This window comes from Colletes gigas, unplaced genomic scaffold, assembly GCF_013123115.1.
Source record: "Colletes gigas isolate AHSC1104 unplaced genomic scaffold, ASM1312311v1 Colletes_gigas_Sc00043, whole genome shotgun sequence".
In the NCBI taxonomy this organism is placed as follows: Eukaryota; Metazoa; Arthropoda; class Insecta; order Hymenoptera; family Colletidae; genus Colletes; species Colletes gigas.
The window spans coordinates 811,979-833,683 of record NW_025106672.1 but is presented as its reverse complement, the minus strand read 5'-3'; the positions used below and the strand labels follow the sequence as shown (position 1 = coordinate 833,683).

The 21,705-nt window shown below is 35.8% G+C and overlaps 4 protein-coding genes across 9 annotated transcripts; 2 read left to right on the top strand and 2 right to left on the bottom strand.

Moving 5' to 3' along the window:
• Positions 1-4: 4 nt before the first annotated feature.
• Positions 5-4,334, top strand: LOC122403004 (ER membrane protein complex subunit 2-like). Of its 4 annotated transcripts, XM_043406269.1 has the most exons (9): positions 5-166; positions 597-638; positions 732-845; positions 1,051-1,201; positions 1,286-1,429; positions 1,491-1,647; positions 1,722-1,817; positions 1,910-2,099; positions 3,942-4,334. In XM_043406269.1, the coding sequence occupies exons 1-8, from the start codon at positions 124-126 to the stop codon at positions 2,081-2,083; spliced, it is 921 nt and encodes a 306-aa protein (XP_043262204.1). In that variant the 5' UTR covers positions 5-123; the 3' UTR covers positions 2,084-2,099; positions 3,942-4,334. The 4 variants fall into 4 exon arrangements, with proteins under 4 accessions (XP_043262204.1, XP_043262203.1, XP_043262205.1 ...); XM_043406268.1 differs by lacking the exon at positions 3,942-4,334 and having other exon boundaries at positions 1,910-2,458; XM_043406270.1 differs by lacking the exon at positions 3,942-4,334 and having other exon boundaries at positions 59-152; positions 1,910-2,458.
• On the bottom strand, positions 2,521-6,134 carry LOC122402998 (tRNA (guanine(10)-N2)-methyltransferase homolog). Of its 2 annotated transcripts, none has more exons than XM_043406257.1 (9): positions 5,722-6,134; positions 5,584-5,649; positions 4,912-5,157; positions 4,707-4,841; positions 4,366-4,629; positions 4,170-4,308; positions 3,898-4,096; positions 3,424-3,571; positions 2,521-2,699 (listed from the first exon to the last, which is right to left on the bottom strand). In XM_043406257.1, exons 1-9 carry the CDS (start codon positions 5,785-5,787, stop codon positions 2,538-2,540), a joined length of 1,425 nt encoding a protein of 474 aa, XP_043262192.1. In that variant the 5' UTR covers positions 5,788-6,134; the 3' UTR covers positions 2,521-2,537. The 2 variants fall into 2 exon arrangements, with proteins under 2 accessions (XP_043262192.1, XP_043262194.1); XM_043406259.1 differs by having other exon boundaries at positions 3,424-3,550.
• Positions 6,135-7,840: 1,706 nt separating this feature from the next.
• LOC122402983 (zinc finger protein 407) lies at positions 7,841-19,713 on the top strand. 2 transcript variants are annotated; one of them, XM_043406236.1, is made up of 3 exons: positions 7,841-11,048; positions 11,231-12,386; positions 19,628-19,713. In XM_043406236.1, exons 1-3 carry the CDS (start codon positions 8,565-8,567, stop codon positions 19,654-19,656), a joined length of 3,669 nt encoding a protein of 1,222 aa, XP_043262171.1. In that variant the 5' UTR covers positions 7,841-8,564; the 3' UTR covers positions 19,657-19,713. The 2 variants fall into 2 exon arrangements, with proteins under 2 accessions (XP_043262171.1, XP_043262170.1); XM_043406235.1 differs by lacking the exon at positions 19,628-19,713 and having other exon boundaries at positions 11,231-14,426.
• Positions 17,714-20,847, bottom strand: LOC122402993 (BRCA1-associated protein). Its single transcript, XM_043406250.1, has 6 exons — positions 20,516-20,847; positions 19,899-20,169; positions 19,623-19,812; positions 19,226-19,544; positions 18,715-19,139; positions 17,714-18,643 (listed from the first exon to the last, which is right to left on the bottom strand). Exons 1-6 carry the CDS (start codon positions 20,592-20,594, stop codon positions 18,263-18,265), a joined length of 1,665 nt encoding a protein of 554 aa, XP_043262185.1. The 5' UTR covers positions 20,595-20,847; the 3' UTR covers positions 17,714-18,262.
• Positions 20,848-21,705: the final 858 nt, after the last annotated feature.

The following is a 21,705-nucleotide window of genomic DNA, read 5'->3' as shown; positions in this document are numbered from 1 at the left end:
TCACGCGATGGAATTGTGTTGTCAGCGACTCAGCCAATAATGACAATGCGTGTGAGAGCAGGCGTCGTTATTACGCTACGGCCAATCAGCGTGCCTAGCCATCAAATCATCACTGGATAGTACATGATCGACCACCTGATTCGCGATTACGTGTATATTAATTCCAGTTAATATTTTATCATAACACTGTTTACATTTTCGTAATATGTATACAATAATATAATACAGTAATTTGTATTATTGAAAATGATATTGTATTGTATATTTGGATTAGTGATTACGATGAAAAAATATAATTTAAAAAAATGTTTTATTGTATCAAATATCTAATGTTAATCATTGTTGAATTAGCTTTGCAATCATATTGTTTTCGACAATTTTTAAACCATATTTATATTGATCTGTTTACATATTCGTTGTAATTCGTATTTGTATTCGTTTAGGTTATAATTCTAATACAAGTACGAATTACCAAATTAAATGTAAAAAAGCATAATCCATGCAATATTTATAATACACAAAGTTGTTTTAGAATTATTTTCTATTCCTAACTAGAAAAATTAGTAAAACTCATCAAAGTAACATTTTTTTTTAAGTTTCAACAATGTCAAATCATTATGATAAGTTGTCATGGAAAGGTAAGCTAAATAGTTTCTTTTATTAATTTAAAAATGATTTAAATCAAATTTCGATTAATTAAAGCAAAATTGAATATTTTAATATACACGTAGAAGTTCGAGAGTTATTTAGAATATGGAGAGAGGACAGCGAACGTCGAAGCAAGGACGTAGTAGATTTATGGGAAACAAAACTGATGGACAAAATTGATCAACTTGGCAATGAAAGTATGATAAAATTACTTTTTACGAGAACTATTTTTATTAACCACTTGTGCTACCAATAAACTCACAGTTGCGGTGCCATGCGTCACAGTATAATATCTGCGTTAAATGCTTATCGATAAAGCATCTCGACGTGCTACTTTTTAGCGCAAGTGGTTAAGACAATGACATTATCTTTATGATAATCTTTAACACAATTTTTATACAGAGTATCTGATTTTGGAGCAAGTTTGCATAGCAGCATTGGATTGTTATCATCTTTCATTAGCAGAATATTGCATTAAGATACTAAAGAGAGAATTTCCTAGCAGCTTAAGGGTTCACAAATATCATGCGATGCATCTGGAAGCTTTGGAAATGTAACATTCATTTATTAAATATATTAGAACAGTTTTGTTTAAAAATTGTTTGTACCATGTCATACAAATAAAATGCATCGATAGGTACGACGAAGCATTGGAAGTGTTGTGTTCTATTATAAAAAGAGATGAAACTAACGCAGCACCAAGGAAGCGACGTATAGCTATATTAATAGCAAATGGTCGAACATTGGAAGCTATTAAAGAACTTACGGAATATTTAAGAAAGTCAGTATTTAAATGAAATCTGATGATTTGGAACTGTTATGTACTGTATTAATTCTTATAGATTCATGAGCGATCAAGAAGCATGGCACGAGTTGTGCGATTTGTATTTACAAGAACAAGAATACTCTAAAGCTGCATTCTGTATGGAAGAACTCATTCTGCATAATCCGCATAGCCATTTAATTTATCAGAGATATGCAGAAATAAAATATTCCCAAGTAATAAATACTCCAATCATTTTTATTTATCTAAATTTTATCGAATTTATAAATAAATGATCGTTTGCATTTAGGGTGGATTTGAAAATATGGAATTGGCGAAAGCATACTTTTGTCAGGCTGCGAAATTAAATCCAAATAATATCAGAGCACTGTATGGTTTGTTATTGGTAAGGATGATTATATTTATGAAAGTATTATTGAAAATCTAGATAATCGTTTTCTTATTTCGATTAATTGTTTATAACTAATTTACTTTCAGGCAACAAACAATATTGCTACATCACCTAAGTGTCCTTCGTCTAAGAAGAAAGATGCAATGGAATTAAGCGAATGGGCAAATAATCAAATAGAAATGCAATATCAGTCGAAAGTTTCAGACGAGAATATGAAAACAGTAGAAGGATTACTAGGTCAATTGCAACTCGATGCTTAGATATGGAAATTTATATGTATAAGTATTGTAACATAGGTAAATGTATAATTCCTCACTATTTATACACAAATGCAATTTATTAATATTAATTCAGAAACCATGATCTAGAGAGTGCAGTGAATTTGTACAAATATACTAAAATATTTGTTTCGAAAAATATAGTAAAGCATAATTCATTAGTCAAATATAAAATTGAATTATCGAAACATAATAATTTGTAACTTCGTAACTCGACAAATTAACATTCCTTTGAAAATATGAAGGATTTTATTTATTTTTTTACTTAGATTCGTCTTGTTATTAAATGTATTACACGTTCCTGCACGTCTTATGCATTTCTCTGAATTGTATTGTACATGATGATAAAGGGCAACAATTTAGCAAAAATTATGTTCCCAAATATTAAATTCGAAGTAAACAATAAACATTTATTGCGCATGAAATAATTACAGAGTCATCTTTGTGAATTATTTTTATTATTCTGTTCCCAAAATTGTCTGTTTTTCGCTTTCTCTTCCGCTCTTTTGATTCGTTTCTCTTTCCGGCTTTCGCTCCGCAAAGCAAAATATTGTTCCCGAAAGTCAGTCAGATTTGTAGAATTCGTTTCGTCGGATTCCTGAAAGAGAAAAATAGAAATTTGAACAGAATTATTTTTTATGTAATATTATGCACAAGGAAAGGTCTCGGGCTCGTCAATAATGACCCTCGTAACTCTTTGGGGCACGCTGGGATTAATCCCACTTTTTTGTTGCACCGTAATGCATGATGGGACATTTTTAGCCCAACTTCGAAATATTGCAGTAGCTGCATGCGCGCGCATACGTTCATATTTCGTCTTATTTACGTAAAGCAGTTGGTAATATCTTCAACAAATGCCAATACAGGTTCATCAATTGTTGCAAGCGGAAGGTTTATTGCGACAATCTCTTTTAATGTTTTTACAGTATACCTTTATTAATAAAAATATACCAATTTTGTTTAATTCAAAACGCAATAAAATTTCCATGCAACATGGGTCTATTCTATTATTTGAAATGCTGTACCGCAAAGAGTTATCAAAGACTGTTACCATAAACCGGAGACTTTCCGTATATAAATAGTTATTTCGACCGAACGACGTTTTTCCGAGAATCACGAAAACGATAATAGCTTGTTTATTTCATATTTGTGTAGTAATGTACCATTCTTCCACGAGAGGGCACAACGTGTTATATCCCCACTCCTGTTGCTGTTTGGCTGTCACCGTTTTCGACCAATAGCGAGTCAGTGGTCTGCAACAGGAGTGGGGATGTAAACACGCTGTAGCTTTTCTCGTGGAAGGACGATATGTTCGTTCGTACCTTTGGATCTTTTATTTTCCTATAAGTTAATAATCTGCGACTAGTATAATTGCTAAGTACTTGCTCCGAGTTCGCAATAAGTTCCAAACACGGATGTGTTGGTAATTGGTTATCCGAGTACTGGTCTCTGAAATTATTTTGTGTAAAACTGCATGTGAATATTGTGTAGGAAAGTCTGATAAATACAGTGAAACTTCGATTTAACGAACCAATTGGAAAAGAGGGATTAAATAAAAACTTTGGGATGTATCGACCTTCCACGAGAAGAAGGCACAGCGTGTTTACATCCCCACTCTTGCTGCTGTCCGCTGATTGGCTGACTTTGTCACCGTTTTCGACCAATGCCTGTGAGTCAGCTGACTGCAACAGGAGTGGGGATGTAAACACTGCCTTCTTCTCATAGAAGAATGGTACCAACATTGTAGAATTCTGTTCGTAAAATCGAGGTTTCTCTGCTCTGTTAATGCAATTTACCTAAACAGAGGAAACCAACACACTAGTCTCCTGTTCATTTTAAGATGTTTCGCAGAGAAACTTAAGAGATCTTTGTAGATCTCAGGTAAACCGTAATCAATTTTAGAAGGTATGTGAGACGATGCTTGATGTTCCTCTATCACTGGGTTTACTTTAGTTGTGCCTATCTTTTCTGTTGCTTCTCTTATACCGTAAGGAGCTGTAAGAAATAGCTGAGTAAATAGTCGTATCAATTATAACAGAAGTAATTTAATAAGGAAAACTATACTTACGATCAGTAATTATAGCATCTACACACATATCCGAACGCCATAAAGGAACAGAAAAATCTGATACGACTATATCAATATAATAAGAACTCTTTCCATATTGATTCATATTCGCAGCAACGCTCTCATCCTTTTCCCTGATCTAACAATTATTTTGATAAAAGTTGTGCAGCAACAACATGAAAGAATAAATTATTACCTTTTGCGTTATTCGCGTAGGCCTTGTGCGTCCATGAAGCATTAAAAAATCTATATCCGTGCCCAATGTGTGTCCTCCAAAGTGAGATGCAGCGATTAGTAAAGATCCAGTACCAACAAAAGGATCGAGAACAATATCTCCTTTTTGAACTTGAGCCTGATTCGCCATTATTAATGACAATTGAGGATCCATAGATGTATTACCTATAAATTTCCTATTTTTCAATGATAACTTCTGAATTAAATCTCGTTGTCCACTTGTAATCTAAAAATACATAGATATTTTAGGTACGAACATGGATGCAACTGATCGCTATAACGTTACGATAAAAAATTAGTTACCCATCGTCCAAAAAAGTGTTCGTAAGGTGTATCAGGAATGTTATTTGGTTCCAGCCCATAAAATTCTACGTAAAATAAAGTTGTATCTGGATTATTCAATTTCACTGGCCCTTCCAAGGGTAAGTAACTGAAAGACTTTAATAACACGTTAGATATTTCATAGAATTTACCATGATATGGTCAATATTTTTATTCGTTTACTCACTTCAATTTTATTCACTTTTTCACGTTGTGAAAAGTGTTTACAAAATGTTTCGACTATTACTTTAAACGATTTCTGTGGTCCTGCATATTTTTTAATTTCAGCAATCGGGTAAGATTTCAGCTTGTCGTGTAAATCATCGTCTTTTTTACTATTTGCCCATAGTTCCATACAAAATCGAATACAGACAGCTCTACTTGCTATTTTATGCGCAATAGTTTCCGAGGGTAAATTAATAATCCAATAAGGCTGAAATGAGAATTACGACATAAATAATTTGAACGAGTGCAAAGAATGTTTAACGCCACCATTGTTAATAGAATTTTTAATCGTAATTGCTGTTAACACTGTGACTGCCACGTCGGTCACTGGCGACCGGAGCGCTTGAACTTACAATTGTAAGAATTAAATGAAAATTGACACTCAGTGCATTTTGAACGTAATCGCTAATTAGAAGATACTTTGAGGTGCCATTAGATCATCGAAAATAAAAGATTAATTTCTATGAAATCTTGCATCTGGCGGTGCACATTCGTGGCATCCTAAAACATGTGATTTCTGCATGGCAGTCGAAGGGTTAATAGATTACGTAAAAAAAAAAACTTTTAGTAAAAGATATATATCTTCGATTCAAATTATTATATTTAAGAACGTTATAAATGTTTTTGCTCTTACATGTTCTTCCCAATTGGGATGGCAATCAATCTTAATGTTAAACATACTAAGAATGGATTTCATTTCCTAAACAGAAAAAAAAGAATGCAATAACGAGCTATTCGAGAAACAGAAAGTTAAACAAACGCTATCACTTACGTTCGCACGAAAATCAACGTGCTCGTGAGCGAACCAGAAAAGATATTTTTTCCATTGTCTGTTCATTGTCAGTGGTTATTATCTATCTTAACAACTTCAATCGAACGATATTATTCAGATACATTAATAAAATTACAATTCGATACACAAATGTTCATTCAAAACGATCTCGTGTATACCGACACAATATTGACATGTGTCACATTAAGTATTAAAAAATTCGTATTCTTAACCCCTTGCACTGTTTTCACGAGTCTGACTCGTGATGAAAATTTTAGGTAAAACTCGAATATCACGAGTCAGGCTCGTTGTTTAATTTCATGTAAAACGTGAATAAGACCGTTTCGTTTACATTGAGAAAATGTGAACGATTTTCGGATAGTCGCAGTGACGGACTTTCGTGAGATTTTTCCCTCGCGGGATTCCTTTCTGCGCATGCGTAAGCTGACGTCACAGTTGCATGTCGTCCGCTAGCATAGATGTATCTTGAGCGCGAGAGGAGGTGCATGTAGGGGGCCTGTTGGGAATTCCAACATTTTTAGTTTTAAGTTTAAAACATATGAAATTAATTTGATTTAAATTTATTCAGTTAATATTAATAAAGTATACGTTTCCAGTATATAATTTTATATATTTCCGTGTTTCACGTTCATTTTTACGCGCAATAGTTTTGTTCGAATACTGGTAAGGTTTTCTGCAGTTTTGGCTGCACACGTAAAAACTAAATAAGTAATGAATTGTTTTTCACTTTTTATTGTACATTCATGCTGTTTTCCTTCATAAAAACTTTGCTCTTTCCCTGTAACTTAAATTTTGTTCCTTACTGGGATCCAACGGTACCCTAAATTCTAGTTAAGTGTATACGGCAGTGAGAACTGTAGCGCTTGCTCCAGTGCGCATGATCAGGAAAATCTCACGAAAGTCCATCACTGACTCTGACTCGTAATCGACATTTCGGGCCAAGCATGAATATCACGAGTCGAACTCGTAAATATCGATATTTCGTCGATCGACATATCGTGTTTCAAGTTCCGACATTCGGCGATTCGGTTTCTTTTCCAATCATTCGGGTGTATGAGTTAGGCACGGGCTTCTTCCGAGTTTCAGCGTAGCGCAAGGGGTTAATTTCTATTAAATTCAAACTCATATATGAAACTTTGGTTTCCGAATTATAAATTATTATCCATTGGATGAATTACATTATGAATCGTCGTACACATCTCTATACAAATGCACAGGTTACGATACATCAAATAATACAAAATCAGCGATTCACAATGTAACCAACACCCTGACACTGATGGCTGACGGCTGCTATTCACAGCACGTTACGATATTTACGATACGCATGCTTATTGGAAGCCATAGATAAATAAAATATAGTGAGCCATTTATTATTGCAGAATTATACCATAGCATCATTATCATTCTTCTTTGAAATCGTACGAAATTAAAAATGTTAAACCGTTCACTTTTATTTGTCAATATTGATAAAGTATTAAATTATTCATATTAATTTACTGTTTTTGTCATCGATTAATGAAACGTCGATCAAATTGCAACAATTTTAATATGCTGCATCTACAGTGCATTATGCTGCATTATTCGTGTAAAATGTTGAAAGTGTAAATATTCTGATGTTGGAAATAGCATAGACAATTGATTAAGATCTAATGTAACATAAATAATAGGGGAAACATAAGAATACCAAAAATGAATCGATTAACAAAATACACGTGGATAATTACAGATTATACGTAAAATTTGTCGAAAAATTAAATAGACAAAAAATCATAGGAAAAGTGTATAAAGAAAGGATGTGAAATCAGAAGAGAACGCGAGGATGTAAAAATGGACATTAGTTGATGAACATGGTTCTAAAACAGAGTTTAACGAGAGAATAACGTGAAAAACGGTAATCCTGAAATTGTTTAAAGCAGTCGGTAAAGAGGGAAACATTTAGCTCGTGACCGACAGGATCTTCAGGATCGCTGGTAATACGATAGTATCCGAGGGGGGCGCCATGTTCGTAGCGAGACTTCTTGTTGTTCTCATTCTAAGGTGGAATACCACTCGTCACTGTTTTCTGTTGTGTTTTTAGGCTGGAATCAGACGAAAAACATGCCGTTTCGATAATCGAATGAGAAACAAAAAAAACTCTTAGGGAGAGTTGTTGTATTCAGGTTCGAGGAAGGTGCTGTATTACGGGGGTGTGTGAATGGTGCAGGTGTAATTTAATAAGAGCAGGGGAGGCTGGCGATTTAATAGGATATTGATTTGTCCGCGACTGCCTTGCTGGCTCCATCGCACACACGAACCAGGTAGCCATGAACGTCGATATTTTTGGGGCACTGGCTGGTGCAACGTGTCGGCTGTACATATGCCATGCTCTAACGTGCTTGCTGGCCTGATAGGGCCCGAAATGCAAACAGCCACTGGCGATATGTATTAATGATACGAGGCGAATTACGGGTCACGACGACGACTACGGCCAGTACGATTGCAACGACCATCACGACGGCGACCACGACGGCAGCGGCGACGACAACGCCGACAACGACGGCGAAGACGGTGACGACGGCCACGAACACGATCACGACCACGACCACGACCACGACCACGACCACGACCACAACTGATACGTTACGGGTGACGGCGGCGGCGGCGGCGGCGACGTCGGCGAAAACGACAGCAACGGTAGTAACATCAAAGACGTGTTCATTAGAAAAAAAAAAAGTGGTATTGTTGTTGCACAGTGTGTATTTTACAGAGTTTCATTACATTGGCTGTGTTTAATGTAGTTGTTAGAATGTTAAATGCGTAATCAAGATATCTGAGACACAATGGATCTTACAAACAACGGAGCATCAGGGGGTGCAGTGGCTTGTCCGGTGTGTACCCTCTATTTACGGGAGGGGATCAGCCTGCAAAGACATTTGGACACGCATCCGAAGGAGCAAGTCATTGAGGCGCTTATCAAAGCTAGTAGTAATTCTTCGCCATTGCAACAGACACAGGCGTCACCAGCCGCGCCTCCTGCGTCCCCGTCTGTACAGACGCAGCAGAGCACACCTCCAGTCACGCAAAATACTCATCTTTCGACTCAGTCTCCGTATCCTATTGGACCCATTTTCGAGTGTCCGCCGATCGGTACTATGATGCCGCCTCAGTTCGCTTCGTTTAGTTATCAACAATTTGTAAATAATGGCACTATGATGATACCGCAATATGCAATGGCTCCGCAAGCTAATCAAATGATGCAGATGCTGTATAATCCATACGGTATGTACCAGCAGCAACAGATACCAACCGTTCAGATGATATCGCCGGTTACAGCTATACCTAATACAGCTAGAGTCAGACCGGTAGGGACTATGGCTGGCGAAACGAATGGTAGAACTGCCATTGCTGTACCTGTAAATAATTCCGAGCCAAAACAAATCTTACCTGAAATTTTACCCGAATCGGAACAAGAATCTGAACAAGTGTTGCCGGATATCAATCTTCCAGTTTCTCCTTCATCGTTGGACGAAGGCAATACTATGCAGCAAAATGAAAGTGAAACTAGTACAATTCAAATAGAACACGAAGAACAAGAATCCCGTAACCCAACCAGCGAAGAACAGCATAGTATACAAAATGAATACAATAGCATTCCAAGAGCATTGGCAATTGCTTGTAATGTTAATGATAGTATGGAAGATAAAGTAGAGAGCGTACTGCCAGATATCGACAATGATGAGTCGTTGCATGCTGTTACTGCGGATGTGCAGTGTAAATCAATTCATTACGAATCGTCGGTTGTACAAGAATATGTGCATAGATACGAAGATAAAGATGATAATAATAAAGTTGTAATGCCTGAAGAATCGTTTATGATAACAAAGAATGAAACCGTAGAAACAACTATTGAAAAAGTTCCTTGCAATGAGAAATTAAATGAGAATGGAGGCACCCCGCCTCAAATGCCTGTAGGAGGTGCAGCAAAAGAATCGGCTCAACCTGAAGTAGAACAATTAGAACGTCTTTTAATCACTATTATGGAATCTGAATTTAGTAACGAATCGCGTAAAGAATCCAATGTCGAAGATAATCAGGAAAAGAATGTATGCACAAAACAGAGTCCTTCCACGGAAAGAGCAGAAAGCGTGATTCACGAAACAGTAATCAGTAATTCCAGCGAACAAGAGAATTGTAAGTCCCCTATAGAAATAAAATTGAACGAAAGTTCAGACACCGATGTAGATAGCAATGAAAATAAGAGTCCTCGTCTTTTGTACCATTATAAGAACAGTTTATCTGCACCTCCGTCGCCTGCTGTTCTTAGAAAACCCCATAGAACCTATTCTGTTCATTCGGAGTATGGTTCAAATGAAAATCTCAATTCATACTCGATTGGTTTTGATTCAAATTCGATGCAAGACGAAGAAGACGACGAGGATGAAAAACATGAGATAGAAGAGAACGAAGATGAGAAAAATGAAACGGAAGACAATTTTGACGAAGCAGATATGGAAATAGAAGAAATACCTAGCCCCCACACACCTTTTAATAAATATGGTAAAAGTGCGGACTCTGTTAGATCGCATACTCCATTATCTGTATGTAGCGGTATTTCTGTATTAAGAGTTAGAAAGGATCTCAGTAAACCGTGCTCGCCTGCTTCTGTACATTCATTTTGTCACATGGATGCCGTCATGAGCCACGACGAAGAAAGTAACACAGCAATGGATGCATCGTCTGAGAAAGACCCTATCGATTGCTCTTTGATCGAACGAGATATAAAAACAGATCAGTCGGAGCTTTCAGTGTGTGAAAATGTTGAGAATAAAATTGAGGGGAATTCAGCATATCAATCCGTAATCACTGAGCACGTAAGCTCGTTTCCTACAATTCACTCGCAACAATCAACGTCGGTACACGAATCATATACTAGTACACCAAATAAAAATCATAATCTCGTTAATCTGTCAGAATCTATCGATGTTGCAAGTAGTTCTGACTCGAAGAGTTTCCATTCTTCAAAATCAATCATACAAAAGCAATCGGTGGAACTCCTTAGTTTAAACGAAGATGCTCATGCAGGTCCAATGAATGTTTTTGAATTTGATGGGCTTCAAATCTTAGTTCCTAGTACATTTATAAGTGATTCGTCACAGAAAGCTGTTAGTGCAACCAGTCAACAATCTATGGCAAGTAGCGAAGGTGGAGTAGGTATAGACGAAGAAGTCAAAAGCATTAACATGAGGGCTGACGAGACTATGCCACCTAGAGGTGAACTATCGGAACAGGAAAGCAATGGATGTACAGAGCAGTCTGCTTGGCAGGTGTGTAAAATTAGATCCTTAATTACTATTGTTTATTTTAATGTTAGACGTATCTAAAGTTTTATCAATTTTAGTTTCTTCAGTTACGAGTCCCATTTTAATCGTACACAAAGTTTGAATAATTTTTCTGTAACGCTGTAATCTTTATGCATTATATTGAGAAATGTATTTTATGTATGTAGCTATATACTGGTCAAGAGTCATCGCGCATGTCAACCTCTTACGACTTGATGGCACGTGAGAGTTGGGAAGAATCGGAAGGATCAGACAATGAAATTGGTGGTCCACTCTTAGACAGCAGGTCTTTAGCTACACATTTTACATCAAGTTTATTCCTAGATCGAGATAGAAAGACTCCGACGAAAAGAACATTCAAGTGTTATCATTGTCCAGAAATATTTGATTGCCCAAAAGAACGCAGAGTACACAGCACTACTACGCACAAAGAAGCTGGTCCGAGTAGTAGCAGAGATCCAGTAGATGAGCCCGAAGTAAAGGACATCAAGCTACTGGATGGCCGCATGAATGCTTTCGATGATATTTTTATACCAGGTATACACATGCAACAAGTTTATCATCAGCAACCGCTGTTACACCAGCTCCAACCACCGCAATCGTCGGATTTAACTGCAAAAGTGGAACCAGATCAGAAGATCGAGACTCTGGTAATACCATCCAACATCGAGGTGATTTGCACTTTGTGCAATCAGCAATTCAGCAGCGAAAAAGCGATGCAGTTACATCACAGAAGAGCGCATATTACTGAAACAGCGAAACGAATTCGCGAGAGTACCAAGTGCCAGATATGCCAGGAGGAGTTTCCCTCCGTTCTGTTGTTCAATGGCCATTTGAAGATACACCCGTTAGAATGTAGCCAGTGTGGGAAGTATTTTTATAGGAAACAAAATTTCAAGCTACACATGAAACGACATTTAGGAATCAAACCATTTCCATGTACCGTTTGCGACAAAGCATTTCTAACGAAACAGAAACTGGACGAGCACACCAACGGCCATACTGGGAATGCGCCCGTCAAGTGTAATCTGTGCAACGAGACGTTTCGCAGATATTCGAATCTGACCCAGCACAAAAACAGACACCATCTGAACATAAAAAAGAAACTGAAGGATTACATATGCCACTGCGGCGAGGTGTTCCACACGAAGAAGAAACTGGCCTGGCATAAAGAGACGCACGACGAGAAACCAAAAGCGTGTACATATTGTAACGAAAGATTCATTCACATGGCCAGCCTAACGCGGCACATGCGCCGTGCTCACAACAGAAGATTCGTTCCGGACGCTCAGAGGGAGAGCGAGAACGTTGAGTGTCCCATATGTAAGTGTATTTATTTGCGATCTTCCTTAGCAGTACATATGCGAGTACATAACGGCGAGAGACCGTATGAATGTCAAGTTTGTTCTAAGGCATTTAGTACTAAGTGGAACTTACAATTGCACAAATGGACCCACGCTGCCCGTAGCACGAAACCTTTCAAGTGTAATCAGTGTAGTGCCGCATTTTATCGGCACAGCGACTATACAGCTCACATGAATTCTCATAGAAACGTGCGCCCATACACCTGTAACTACTGCGGGGCTCAGTTCATACGAAAGTATAATTGTTTAAGGCACGTAAAAGAGCACGAGGAGAACAAAGCGTACACGTGCAACGTTTGTAACAAAACTTTTCATAGATCGTATTATCTGAAGGAGCACCTGCGTGTACATTCGGGCGCAAGACCTTACACGTGCCACATCTGCGGGAAGTCCAGCGGCACGAAATCCAATCACAACAAACATGTTAGGATCCATCACGCGCGGGAGCCTGTAAATACTGAAAATTAAAAACCGAACGAGAATTTTTATCCGTTTAGTCAATAATCGAATGCTTTTAAAACTATTAACGATATTTTACCTTAACTTTTTACCCCGTTTCGGCCGAAGGAAATGATAATTTAGCACAAAAGAAAAAATTACGACGAAATAAGTAAATTTAATCATCCTAACGTAGACGTATTACATTCTTCTTTTTTAAAATTCTCGTTCGTTTTATATTTTATTATTTACCAGATATTTTAACACAGACATTTTAAACTTTAGTTCGTGGCTGGTGTCACCAGTTTGATTTGTCTTATCTGCAAAAAAAATGGACGACTTTGCGTTATGTACTGTGCATTGAAATTCGTGAATTTTCGTCATATAGTCTGCTAAAATGACTCGAGACTGTAACTACTTAAAGATAATAAGAAATTTTTAAACAAATATTAACTGATACATGTTGTCTGGAGATCCGAGTAACTTCCATTACGGAAGTCTATACGACGAGATGCTTTTGCCAACTTACACTAATTAACTATTAGGTAATAATAACTAACTGATCGATATTATGAAAAATTATTAAGCACTTTCTATGCGTTGATCGTTGTACGAAAATTTTTTTACAACAACCGTTTTACACAAGACGTGCGTATAAGATTATGTGTTCGCATTGAACTTAAAAACGCATTTTACGTGCCCTATCGATGATTAGCGTTATTAATTATCGCAAGGTAGTTACGGATCTTAGTTATTATTCTTCTATATTTATATATTTTGCAAGATATAATGATTTTTATTGCTAATTGTAATTCCAAGACTGATCGATGTTGGTTCTTCATATTGCTCTGCGATCTTAATCTTAGTGCATGAAACGTATACTTGTGGCACGATTATTAATAATAAGGGGCACTCGTATACGCGAAATTTTAAACGACGTTTCGAGTTTAATCGTGCTCTGGCAAGTATCTTCATAGTTGACTGTTTTATATTTAAATATTAGCCAATTTGTTGTTATTAAATTTTACGGGAACAATGTCGAACGATGGAAGCTCTAAACTATTATGTGTAACTCAGATTTATTTGTACCGTATCGAGGACGCGTTGTTGTTATTAAATATTCACGAATCGTACGAATTACTTTGCATGAAATTTTTTAAATCGATTAAACTATTTTTACATTGTACATTGAGTTTTTCTGTATTAATAGTTATTTTACAAATCGTATGATTTATTATGTAAGATTGTTGGTTTCTGTTTTTAAAAAAGAGAAACCGCGGGTTTTGTTATAGGAAATGTAGTGACTTTTTGATAGCGTCAACTGTTAATCGAAGCTTATTTATATAAATGACCAACATCGACGTCCAAATGTGCAATCGTTTAGTTAAACACGTGCATTTCTACCGAATGCAAAATTGTAGATAATGTAAATATGTATATCAGTTTTATTTTATAACAGGGCCAACGAATTCGGTTGGCAAATTAATAATTGTCTAAAAGCGACTCGTACTCTTATGAGAATAAAAATAGGATAATTATTACCATAAAAAGAAACTATAAATCAGCAACATGTGTATACCTTAATAAAAATTATGTATTGAGGTACTTTTTTAAATAAGTTTTTCTTTGCATTTTTATTTGCAAGCACCGTTGTCGTATTCGATCCCGTATTTTTAAATTCAGGATGTAACGAAATATTTTACATAAAAATAATAAAGCGAGCATGAAGAATGTGGATGTATGAATATACAAACGAGCTAAAGTTTCTAAAAAAAGTTTTTTGTTTTTAGTTACTCTAAATAAAAGAAATTGTATCCATTATGAAGTTAAGAAACATCTATCATTTATGAAGTATCGTCCTTCCACGAGAAGAAGGCACTGTGTTTACATCCCAACTCCTGTTGCTGTCAGCTGACGATTGGTCGAAAACGGTGACGTAGATCGGTGACAGCCAATCAGCTGACTGCAACAGGAGTGGGGATGTAATCACGCTGTGCCTTTTTCTCGTGGAAGAATGGTACATACAGGATGTTCGGCTACCACTGGGAAAAATTTTAATGAGGGATTCTAGAGGCCAAAATAAGATGAAAATCAAGAATACCAATTTGTCGATGGAGGCTTTGTTAAAAAGTTATTAACGTTTAAAGTTCCGCTCGTACTGAATTTTTTTCTCGAAAATGCGCAAGATTTCGGAGATATATCTGTTCAACAAAAATTATTGTAATTGATCCCCGTAACCGAAAATAATTTTTCCAAAACAATTTGAAATTTTCTTTTTCCGTCGAAAAATTTCACACTTCGAATATTTTTCTAGAAAGTGGGTAGGATTTCGGAGATATGTCTATTCACCAAAAATTATTGCAATTGTCCCTTAAAACCGAAAATAATTTTTTTAGAACGATTTGAAATTTTTTGTTCGTCGAAAAATTTAGGCACTTAGATTTTCAGTAAGGATTTTTTTTCTCGAAAGTGCGTGGAATTTCGGGGGTATGTGAAATGACAAAAACTGATTGTAATTGATCCCCGCAAACGAAAATAATTTTTCCAGAACTATTTGAAATTTTTGTTTTTCATCGAAAAATTTCAGCGTCTTCTGAATTTTTTTCTAGAAAGTGCGTAGAATTTCGGGGGTATGTCTATTCACCAAAAATTATTGCAATTGTCCCTTAAAACCGAAAATAATTTTTTTAGAACGATTTGAAATTTTTTGTTTGTCGAAAAATTTAGGCACTTAGATTTTCAGTGAGGATTTTTTTTCTCGAAAGTGCGTAGAATTTCGGGGGTATGTGAAATGACAAAAAATGATTGTAATTGACCCCCGCAAACGAAAATAATTTTTCCAGAACTATTTGAAATTTTTGTTTTTCATCGAAAAATTTCAGCGTCTTCTGAATTTTTTTCTAGAAAGTGGGTAGGATTTCGGAGATATGTCTATTCACCAAAAATTATTGCAATTGTCCCTTAAAACCGAAAATAATTTTTTTAGAACGATTTGAAATTTTTTGTTCGTCGAAAAATTTAGGCACTTAGATTTTCAGTAAGGATTTTTTTTCTCGAAAGTGCGTGGAATTTCGGGGGTATGTGAAATGACAAAAAATGATTGTAATTGATCCCCGCAAACGAAAATAATTTTTCCAGAACTATTTGAAATTTTTGTTTTTTATCGAAAAGTTTCAGCGTCTTCTGAATTTTTTTCTAGAAAGTGGGTAGGATTTCGGAGATATGTCTATTCACCAAAAATTATTGCAATTGTCCCTTAAAACCGAAAATAATTTTTTTAGAACGATTTGAAATTTTTTGTTCGTCGAAAAATTTAGGCACTTAGATTTTCAGTAAGGATTTTTTTTCTCGAAAGTGCGTGGAATTTCGGGGGTATGTGAAATGACAAAAAATGATTGTAATTGATCCCCGCAAACGAAAATAATTTTTCCAGAACTATTTGAAATTTTTGTTTTTCATCGAAAAATTTCAACGTCTTCTGAATTTTTTTCTCGAAAGTGCGTAGAATTTCGGGTGTATGCATACTGATAAAAAATGATTGTGATTGACCTCCACAATCAAAAATAATTTTTTCAGAATTATTTGAAACTTTTCAATTTCGCCGAAAAATTTCAACATCTACCACCTGTCGATTTTTCTTGAATATTCGTCTTTGATTTTTAATAAATTTATTTGTCACTTTACGAAAATGTTTTTTAATACTTGTTTGTAGGCCCCCATTGTAGGTAGCTCTACTCCCCCTTAAAATTTCATTTAAATATATTCACTATTGTAGGAGTTATGATCATTTGAAAATTGGGCCATTTTTATGGGGTTTTTCTTACTTTAGAGGCTTAAAAAACAACTTTTCGAATATTCTTAGAATTTTAAAATATTCTTCATCAAAATACGCGTTGTTTGCATTTTGAAACATTAAAATCCTCGAATTAGTTTAGAAGTTATGGCCTTTTAAAGATACTGGAGAGACATTTATGGCCTGAAATTATATTTTCGATAAAAAATTTTTTTCTCGAATATGCGTAGGATTTTGGGGGTATGTCTATTCACCAGAAATAATTGTAATTGACCCCCACAACCGAAAATAATTTTTTCAAAACAATTTGGAAATTTTTTTTTCGCCGAAAATTTTCAGCATCTTCTCGAATTTTTTTCTCGAAAGTGGATAGGATTTTGGAGGTATGTGTATTCACCAAAAATAATTGTAATTGACCCCCGCAACTGAAAATAATTTTTCTAGAACGATTTGAAATTTCTGAATTTAATTGTTAATAACTTTTTAAGGAAGCCTCCATCAACAAACTGGTATTCTTGATTTTCGTCTTATTTTGGCCTCTAGAATCCTCCATTAAAATTTTTCCCTGGGGTGGCCGAACACCCTGTATATAAACGAGCTAAAGTTTCTAAAAAGGTTTTTTGTTTTTAGTTACTCTAAATAAAACAAATTGTATACATTATGAAGTAAAGAAACATCAATCATTTATGAAGTATCGTCCTTCCACGAGAAGAAGGCACAATGTTTACATCCCCACTCCTATTGCTGTCAGCTGGCTCACTATTGGTCGAAAACGGTGACGAAGATCGGTGACAGCCAATCAGCGGACTGCAACAGGAGTGGGGATGTAAACACCTTCTTCTTCTCGTGGAAGGACGAAGATATTTGATCTTTCATTATATAAAATAGACGGATAAAAAAGTATAATTATTTTATAAGTAAGAGAAATTTATTTAAATTCGAATACACATTTACATCACATGGTCATTCAACAGTTTACAAATTACTTGCAATCATGTAAACCAAGTATTTTCCAATTATCGGACTAATTTTTCTAAAAATTCAATTGTTCCGGAACTAAATTTTAAAATGTGTGATTTAAAAAACGTTTTGTCTATAATAGAATCACTGTATCACACAATAACACTTGGTATGTGTTTAATAGAAAGTAACTTTTTTAGGTTTCAAACACCAGTTTAGCGGAAATTGATAAACACAATACTATTTTTAATTTGTTTATTATTTTAATATAAAAAAGAAGAATTCGAAATTTTTATTTCACAATTTGTATACACGCATACGTGATAGACCGCAAAATTCCCTTCGCAAGCTGCTCAATTATATAAACGTTTACAAAATAAAGACACCTTGTATTTAAAAAAAAAACTTCGAAAATTTTTGTGGTCTTCATAATACTGATTTTTACTTTTTATCGGTGCGTCTCAAATTCGACCATACAAAAGTAGAAACCAGCAAATTAACTTTCAAATTTCGTATTGCAAGTTGCTCGAGCCGGCCACTTTTAATTTAAATAATAATTAAACTCACGAAATATATAAATCAATATAATTTCTAAATTGAGTTTAAATTTTAATTGCTATAAAGAATATTGGGAGGGGGCAACATCAACGTTTTTTGCGAGATTTTGATGGGCGAGTGTTTTTTTTAACGGTGCCGGAAGTTTCCGGGATCAATATACGACCCGACGCGATTTCCTCCCTCAATTCTGAACTTTCGATTTTCTTTTGAGCGTCAAGATAAAACATTAAATCTTGAACCTGTTCCTTCAGATCTGCAACTTCCGTTTGCTTCGCGTTTTGACATTCCGTCATTTCATTCTGCAGCGTTTTGTACTTGTCTTGCCAAGAGATTTGATTCAATTCTAATGCCTTTCTTAGTTCCTTTTCTTCGGTTAATTCCACCTGAACTTGCACCAACTTATTACTAACTTGCTGTAGTCGTTTATCAACGCTTTGCTTTTCACGACTCAGTGTCGTTAACTTTTCCTGAAATCGAAAAAATTAAATTGTTAAATATTTAAAAAAAGTACGATTTCCATTTTTAAATATATTGTTACCTTAACTTTGGCATTTTCTTCCGATATTTGACTCAGCTTATCTCTAAGCTCTGTGGTTTGTACAACAGAATGTTGCTCTAATCGTACCAATCTCTCTTCGAAATACTGCCTTTGTGTTTCTAATTGTGACGTTAGAAGATAAATAAATTCCAACTGTACGGAATCTACTTTCTCTTCCATCGCAGCACCCTCGATCTTGGTCGCTGTAGGTCCCCCTTCGACCATTTTCCCATCTTTGTTTTGTAACAATCGGTGAACAAAATTATCTCCAACGTAATCCCATACTCTATTGTTGCCTAATTGCATGGCGTAACAGTGGTGTGTCTCGCGATAATGTTGGAAAGCGTGCCCTTGGTGATACCGCGAGCAACCTATATGCCCACATATCAAGCAGATCCATAAAGCATCGTTGCTCTCTCCGCTATCTGAAAAATATTTTTACACTTATCATTCTTCATTTGTCTTTCTTACGTAGCAAGCGAAATGAAGAAAGCATTTATCTTTTACGTACTACATTCCATACAATAACTATCTGCAATTGGCTCTGGTGTTTGAGCATATCTACAAACTGGACACGAAGTATCTCCCCACTTGGCCAAGCAACTTGCATGAAACGTGTGATTGCACAGAATCGTTAAAATTCCATCCACGCTTTCATCCATTCTTTCTAAACAAACTGGACAAAGTGGTAATTCTGTATGCCCCGATAAAGGCATAGTATTATATGTTACTTCTACGCTGTACACAAACACCATGTGACATATAACATCTGGCTCAAAGGAATTGTACGGAGTACCATTAAAAGAACCATAAAACTCTGTCGCTGCATTCTGAAATGTTATACAAAATATAGCATTCTGATAATCGTAAATATATGTTGATTCAAAATATTAACAAATTATATTTACCGCAGATTTGAAGGTAATCAACGCCATGTATTGATTAGGACTGCCGTCTTTAAGTATCCTGAAATGCCGAACATCTTGATGGCAAGGCGCCGTAAACCTTAGAAGATCGTGACAGGTCATCGTAGCTGGGACTGCAAGAATGCAGATAGTTTGGGTACGTTCCGCCGCATGACGTATGTCTGTTAATTTGCTAGAAAATAATTAATAGCATCGTGTGTTTATGAAGTAATTAACAATTACTAGTAATCTGTAATGTTACGAGAAAAATATGCACACTTTTCTTTATACAAATGTATAATTCCTTTAGTCACTTCGACGAATGGGTTTCCGGAGATGAAATTTATTTGATCGCAGGCGCACGCACTTGCACCGGCGATCTCTGAATTATCATAAGTAGCTTCCTCGGAGTTGGCTCTAGAGGTAGAGCCGGATGTGCTAGTTCCCTGAGAAGGAAGCGATAAGTCTGGCTTCTCCGTGAGACTTGTGCAATTCTCCATATTTATCTTTGTCGGTTCTCTGCAACCCCTCATCTTGGCAGCCATTGCGCCTGGATTATGAAATCCGTTGCGAATTAATTGCGATGCAAACAAGGTATAAGGTATAGAAATAAAGTTTTTAAAGACATTGGATGTTTAATAATACAAAAACGAAGAATAAAAATATGCTTGCAATATAAATGTGTAATTAAAATTGCATGTGATCTCGTAAAAAAAGAATGGTTATATAGAAACGATAACAATGTTATGGTAAAGAAAAAACATAACCTTAAAGAAAATTGTAAACAAAAGCACTAATTGAAACGGTTCGTTGTGAAAATAAATGGATCGCAAGTTGAGCATTGTAAACAAAATTTCTAGTTATCGCTCTAATGGAAAATAGGGAAAAATATTTACCATTCGATTCTTCAGAATTCTCGTCAATAATCTCAACGCGAATAACGCAGAGAGATACCAAAATAGGAGAGGAACTCATCCCATGAAATAATACATATCGCGCAATATTACAAACAAATTTTTCATTGTGCTCATTATTGTTAAGTACTTGTTCGCACTTTAAGCGATCTTCATGATCGACTGGCAAAGATCTCGCGTAACGTCGCGCTTCCTGATCAGCAAGAATTTATTTTTCACTCGTCGTTTTCCATTTTTGATTTTTACTAACGAACTGCAGATCAATCACATTCTGATCACTGGAAGTTACAGTCACAATAAACCGTCACAGTTGCAATGACACAGAGATGCCAGAAAAGCACCGCCGGGTGCACACGCACACATGCCAGATACGCGTACGTGAGCTCGTGGAGTTTCGGAAAGTCGACAAAGGCAAACTGACGCATGCCCTCTTTCTCGATTCTCCGAAGCTGCCCGAAGTAATTTCGGATCGCCTCGTGGGAGTCGAGAGAGCAAGGCTCACATTTGCCTTCTCGCTCTAAACAACTGAAATCCGACCTCCCGTCAACGGCATACGATTTGGATTCTCGACTGGCCAGGCATTTTTACTTTCCGACCTATGTAGGCGCACATAAGCAAAGTACCCATAATGAAAAAAAAATTTTGTAAAATTTATTTTACGGAAATACACGTTTTAAGACCTCCTGATCATATTTTAATTATTGAAAAAAAAGACATTTTTTTTTATTCCCATGTATGAGCACACATGTATATTATTAATACGATTGAATATAAATAGCTGAATGAATTTAAATGAAACTTTACATTTAAGTTTTATGTTCTCATTTCAAAGGCGTGTGGACGGATTCAAATACGTGAACACTAAACGTAACGATGTAATTATATTATTTAATATTTACTAACTATTTAACATAAAGAACATAAAAGAAAGACATAAAACGTAAACGTAAAAGATCATAAACGTAAAACTGTGATTGCTCTCGACTAACGTTCGATACAGAGTGACGTTCCTGCAGTCAAAGTCGACCCTTCCTTATTCCTATCTTATAATAATGATCTAAACAAAACGCACGTTCGAGACGCAGTCTCTAAAACGTATTTCAGCTTAAACCTAAACACCTCACTCGATACCTACTCTAGCTTAGACTAAACACTCCTATCGACGCAAACGA

What these genes read in the sequence shown, in the direction of transcription:
- LOC122403004 (XM_043406269.1), top strand. Translation starts at nt 124, where the DNA reads ATGATCGACCACCTGATTCGCGATTACGTGTATATTAATTCCA. An exon ending in TGATCAACTTGGCAATGAAA is followed by an intron (nt 846 to 1,050) that starts GTATGATAAAAT and finishes ATTTTTATACAG; the next exon opens with AGTATCTGATTTTGGAGCAA. An exon ending in CACTGTATGGTTTGTTATTG is followed by an intron (nt 1,818 to 1,909) that starts GTAAGGATGATT and finishes ATTTACTTTCAG; the next exon opens with GCAACAAACAATATTGCTAC.
- LOC122402998 (XM_043406257.1), bottom strand. Translation starts at nt 5,787, where the DNA reads ATGAACAGACAATGGAAAAAATATCTTTTCTGGTTCGCTCACGAGCAC. An exon ending in ATCCCAATTGGGAAGAACAT is followed by an intron (nt 5,158 to 5,583) that starts GTAAGAGCAAAA and finishes TTCTCATTTCAG; the next exon opens with CCTTATTGGATTATTAATTT. An exon ending in AGATGCTATAATTACTGATC is followed by an intron (nt 4,097 to 4,169) that starts GTAAGTATAGTT and finishes TATTTCTTACAG; the next exon opens with CTCCTTACGGTATAAGAGAA.
- LOC122402983 (XM_043406235.1), top strand. Translation starts at nt 8,565, where the DNA reads ATGGATCTTACAAACAACGGAGCATCAGGGGGTGCAGTGGCTTGTCCG. An exon ending in CAGAGCAGTCTGCTTGGCAG is followed by an intron (nt 11,049 to 11,230) that starts GTGTGTAAAATT and finishes TTATGTATGTAG; the next exon opens with CTATATACTGGTCAAGAGTC.
- LOC122402993 (XM_043406250.1), bottom strand. Translation starts at nt 20,594, where the DNA reads ATGAGTTCCTCTCCTATTTTGGTATCTCTCTGCGTTATTCGCGTTGAG. An exon ending in ATACATTTGTATAAAGAAAA is followed by an intron (nt 19,813 to 19,898) that starts GTGTGCATATTT and finishes ATTATTTTCTAG; the next exon opens with CAAATTAACAGACATACGTC. An exon ending in TAGTTATTGTATGGAATGTA is followed by an intron (nt 19,140 to 19,225) that starts GTACGTAAAAGA and finishes AATATTTTTCAG; the next exon opens with ATAGCGGAGAGAGCAACGAT.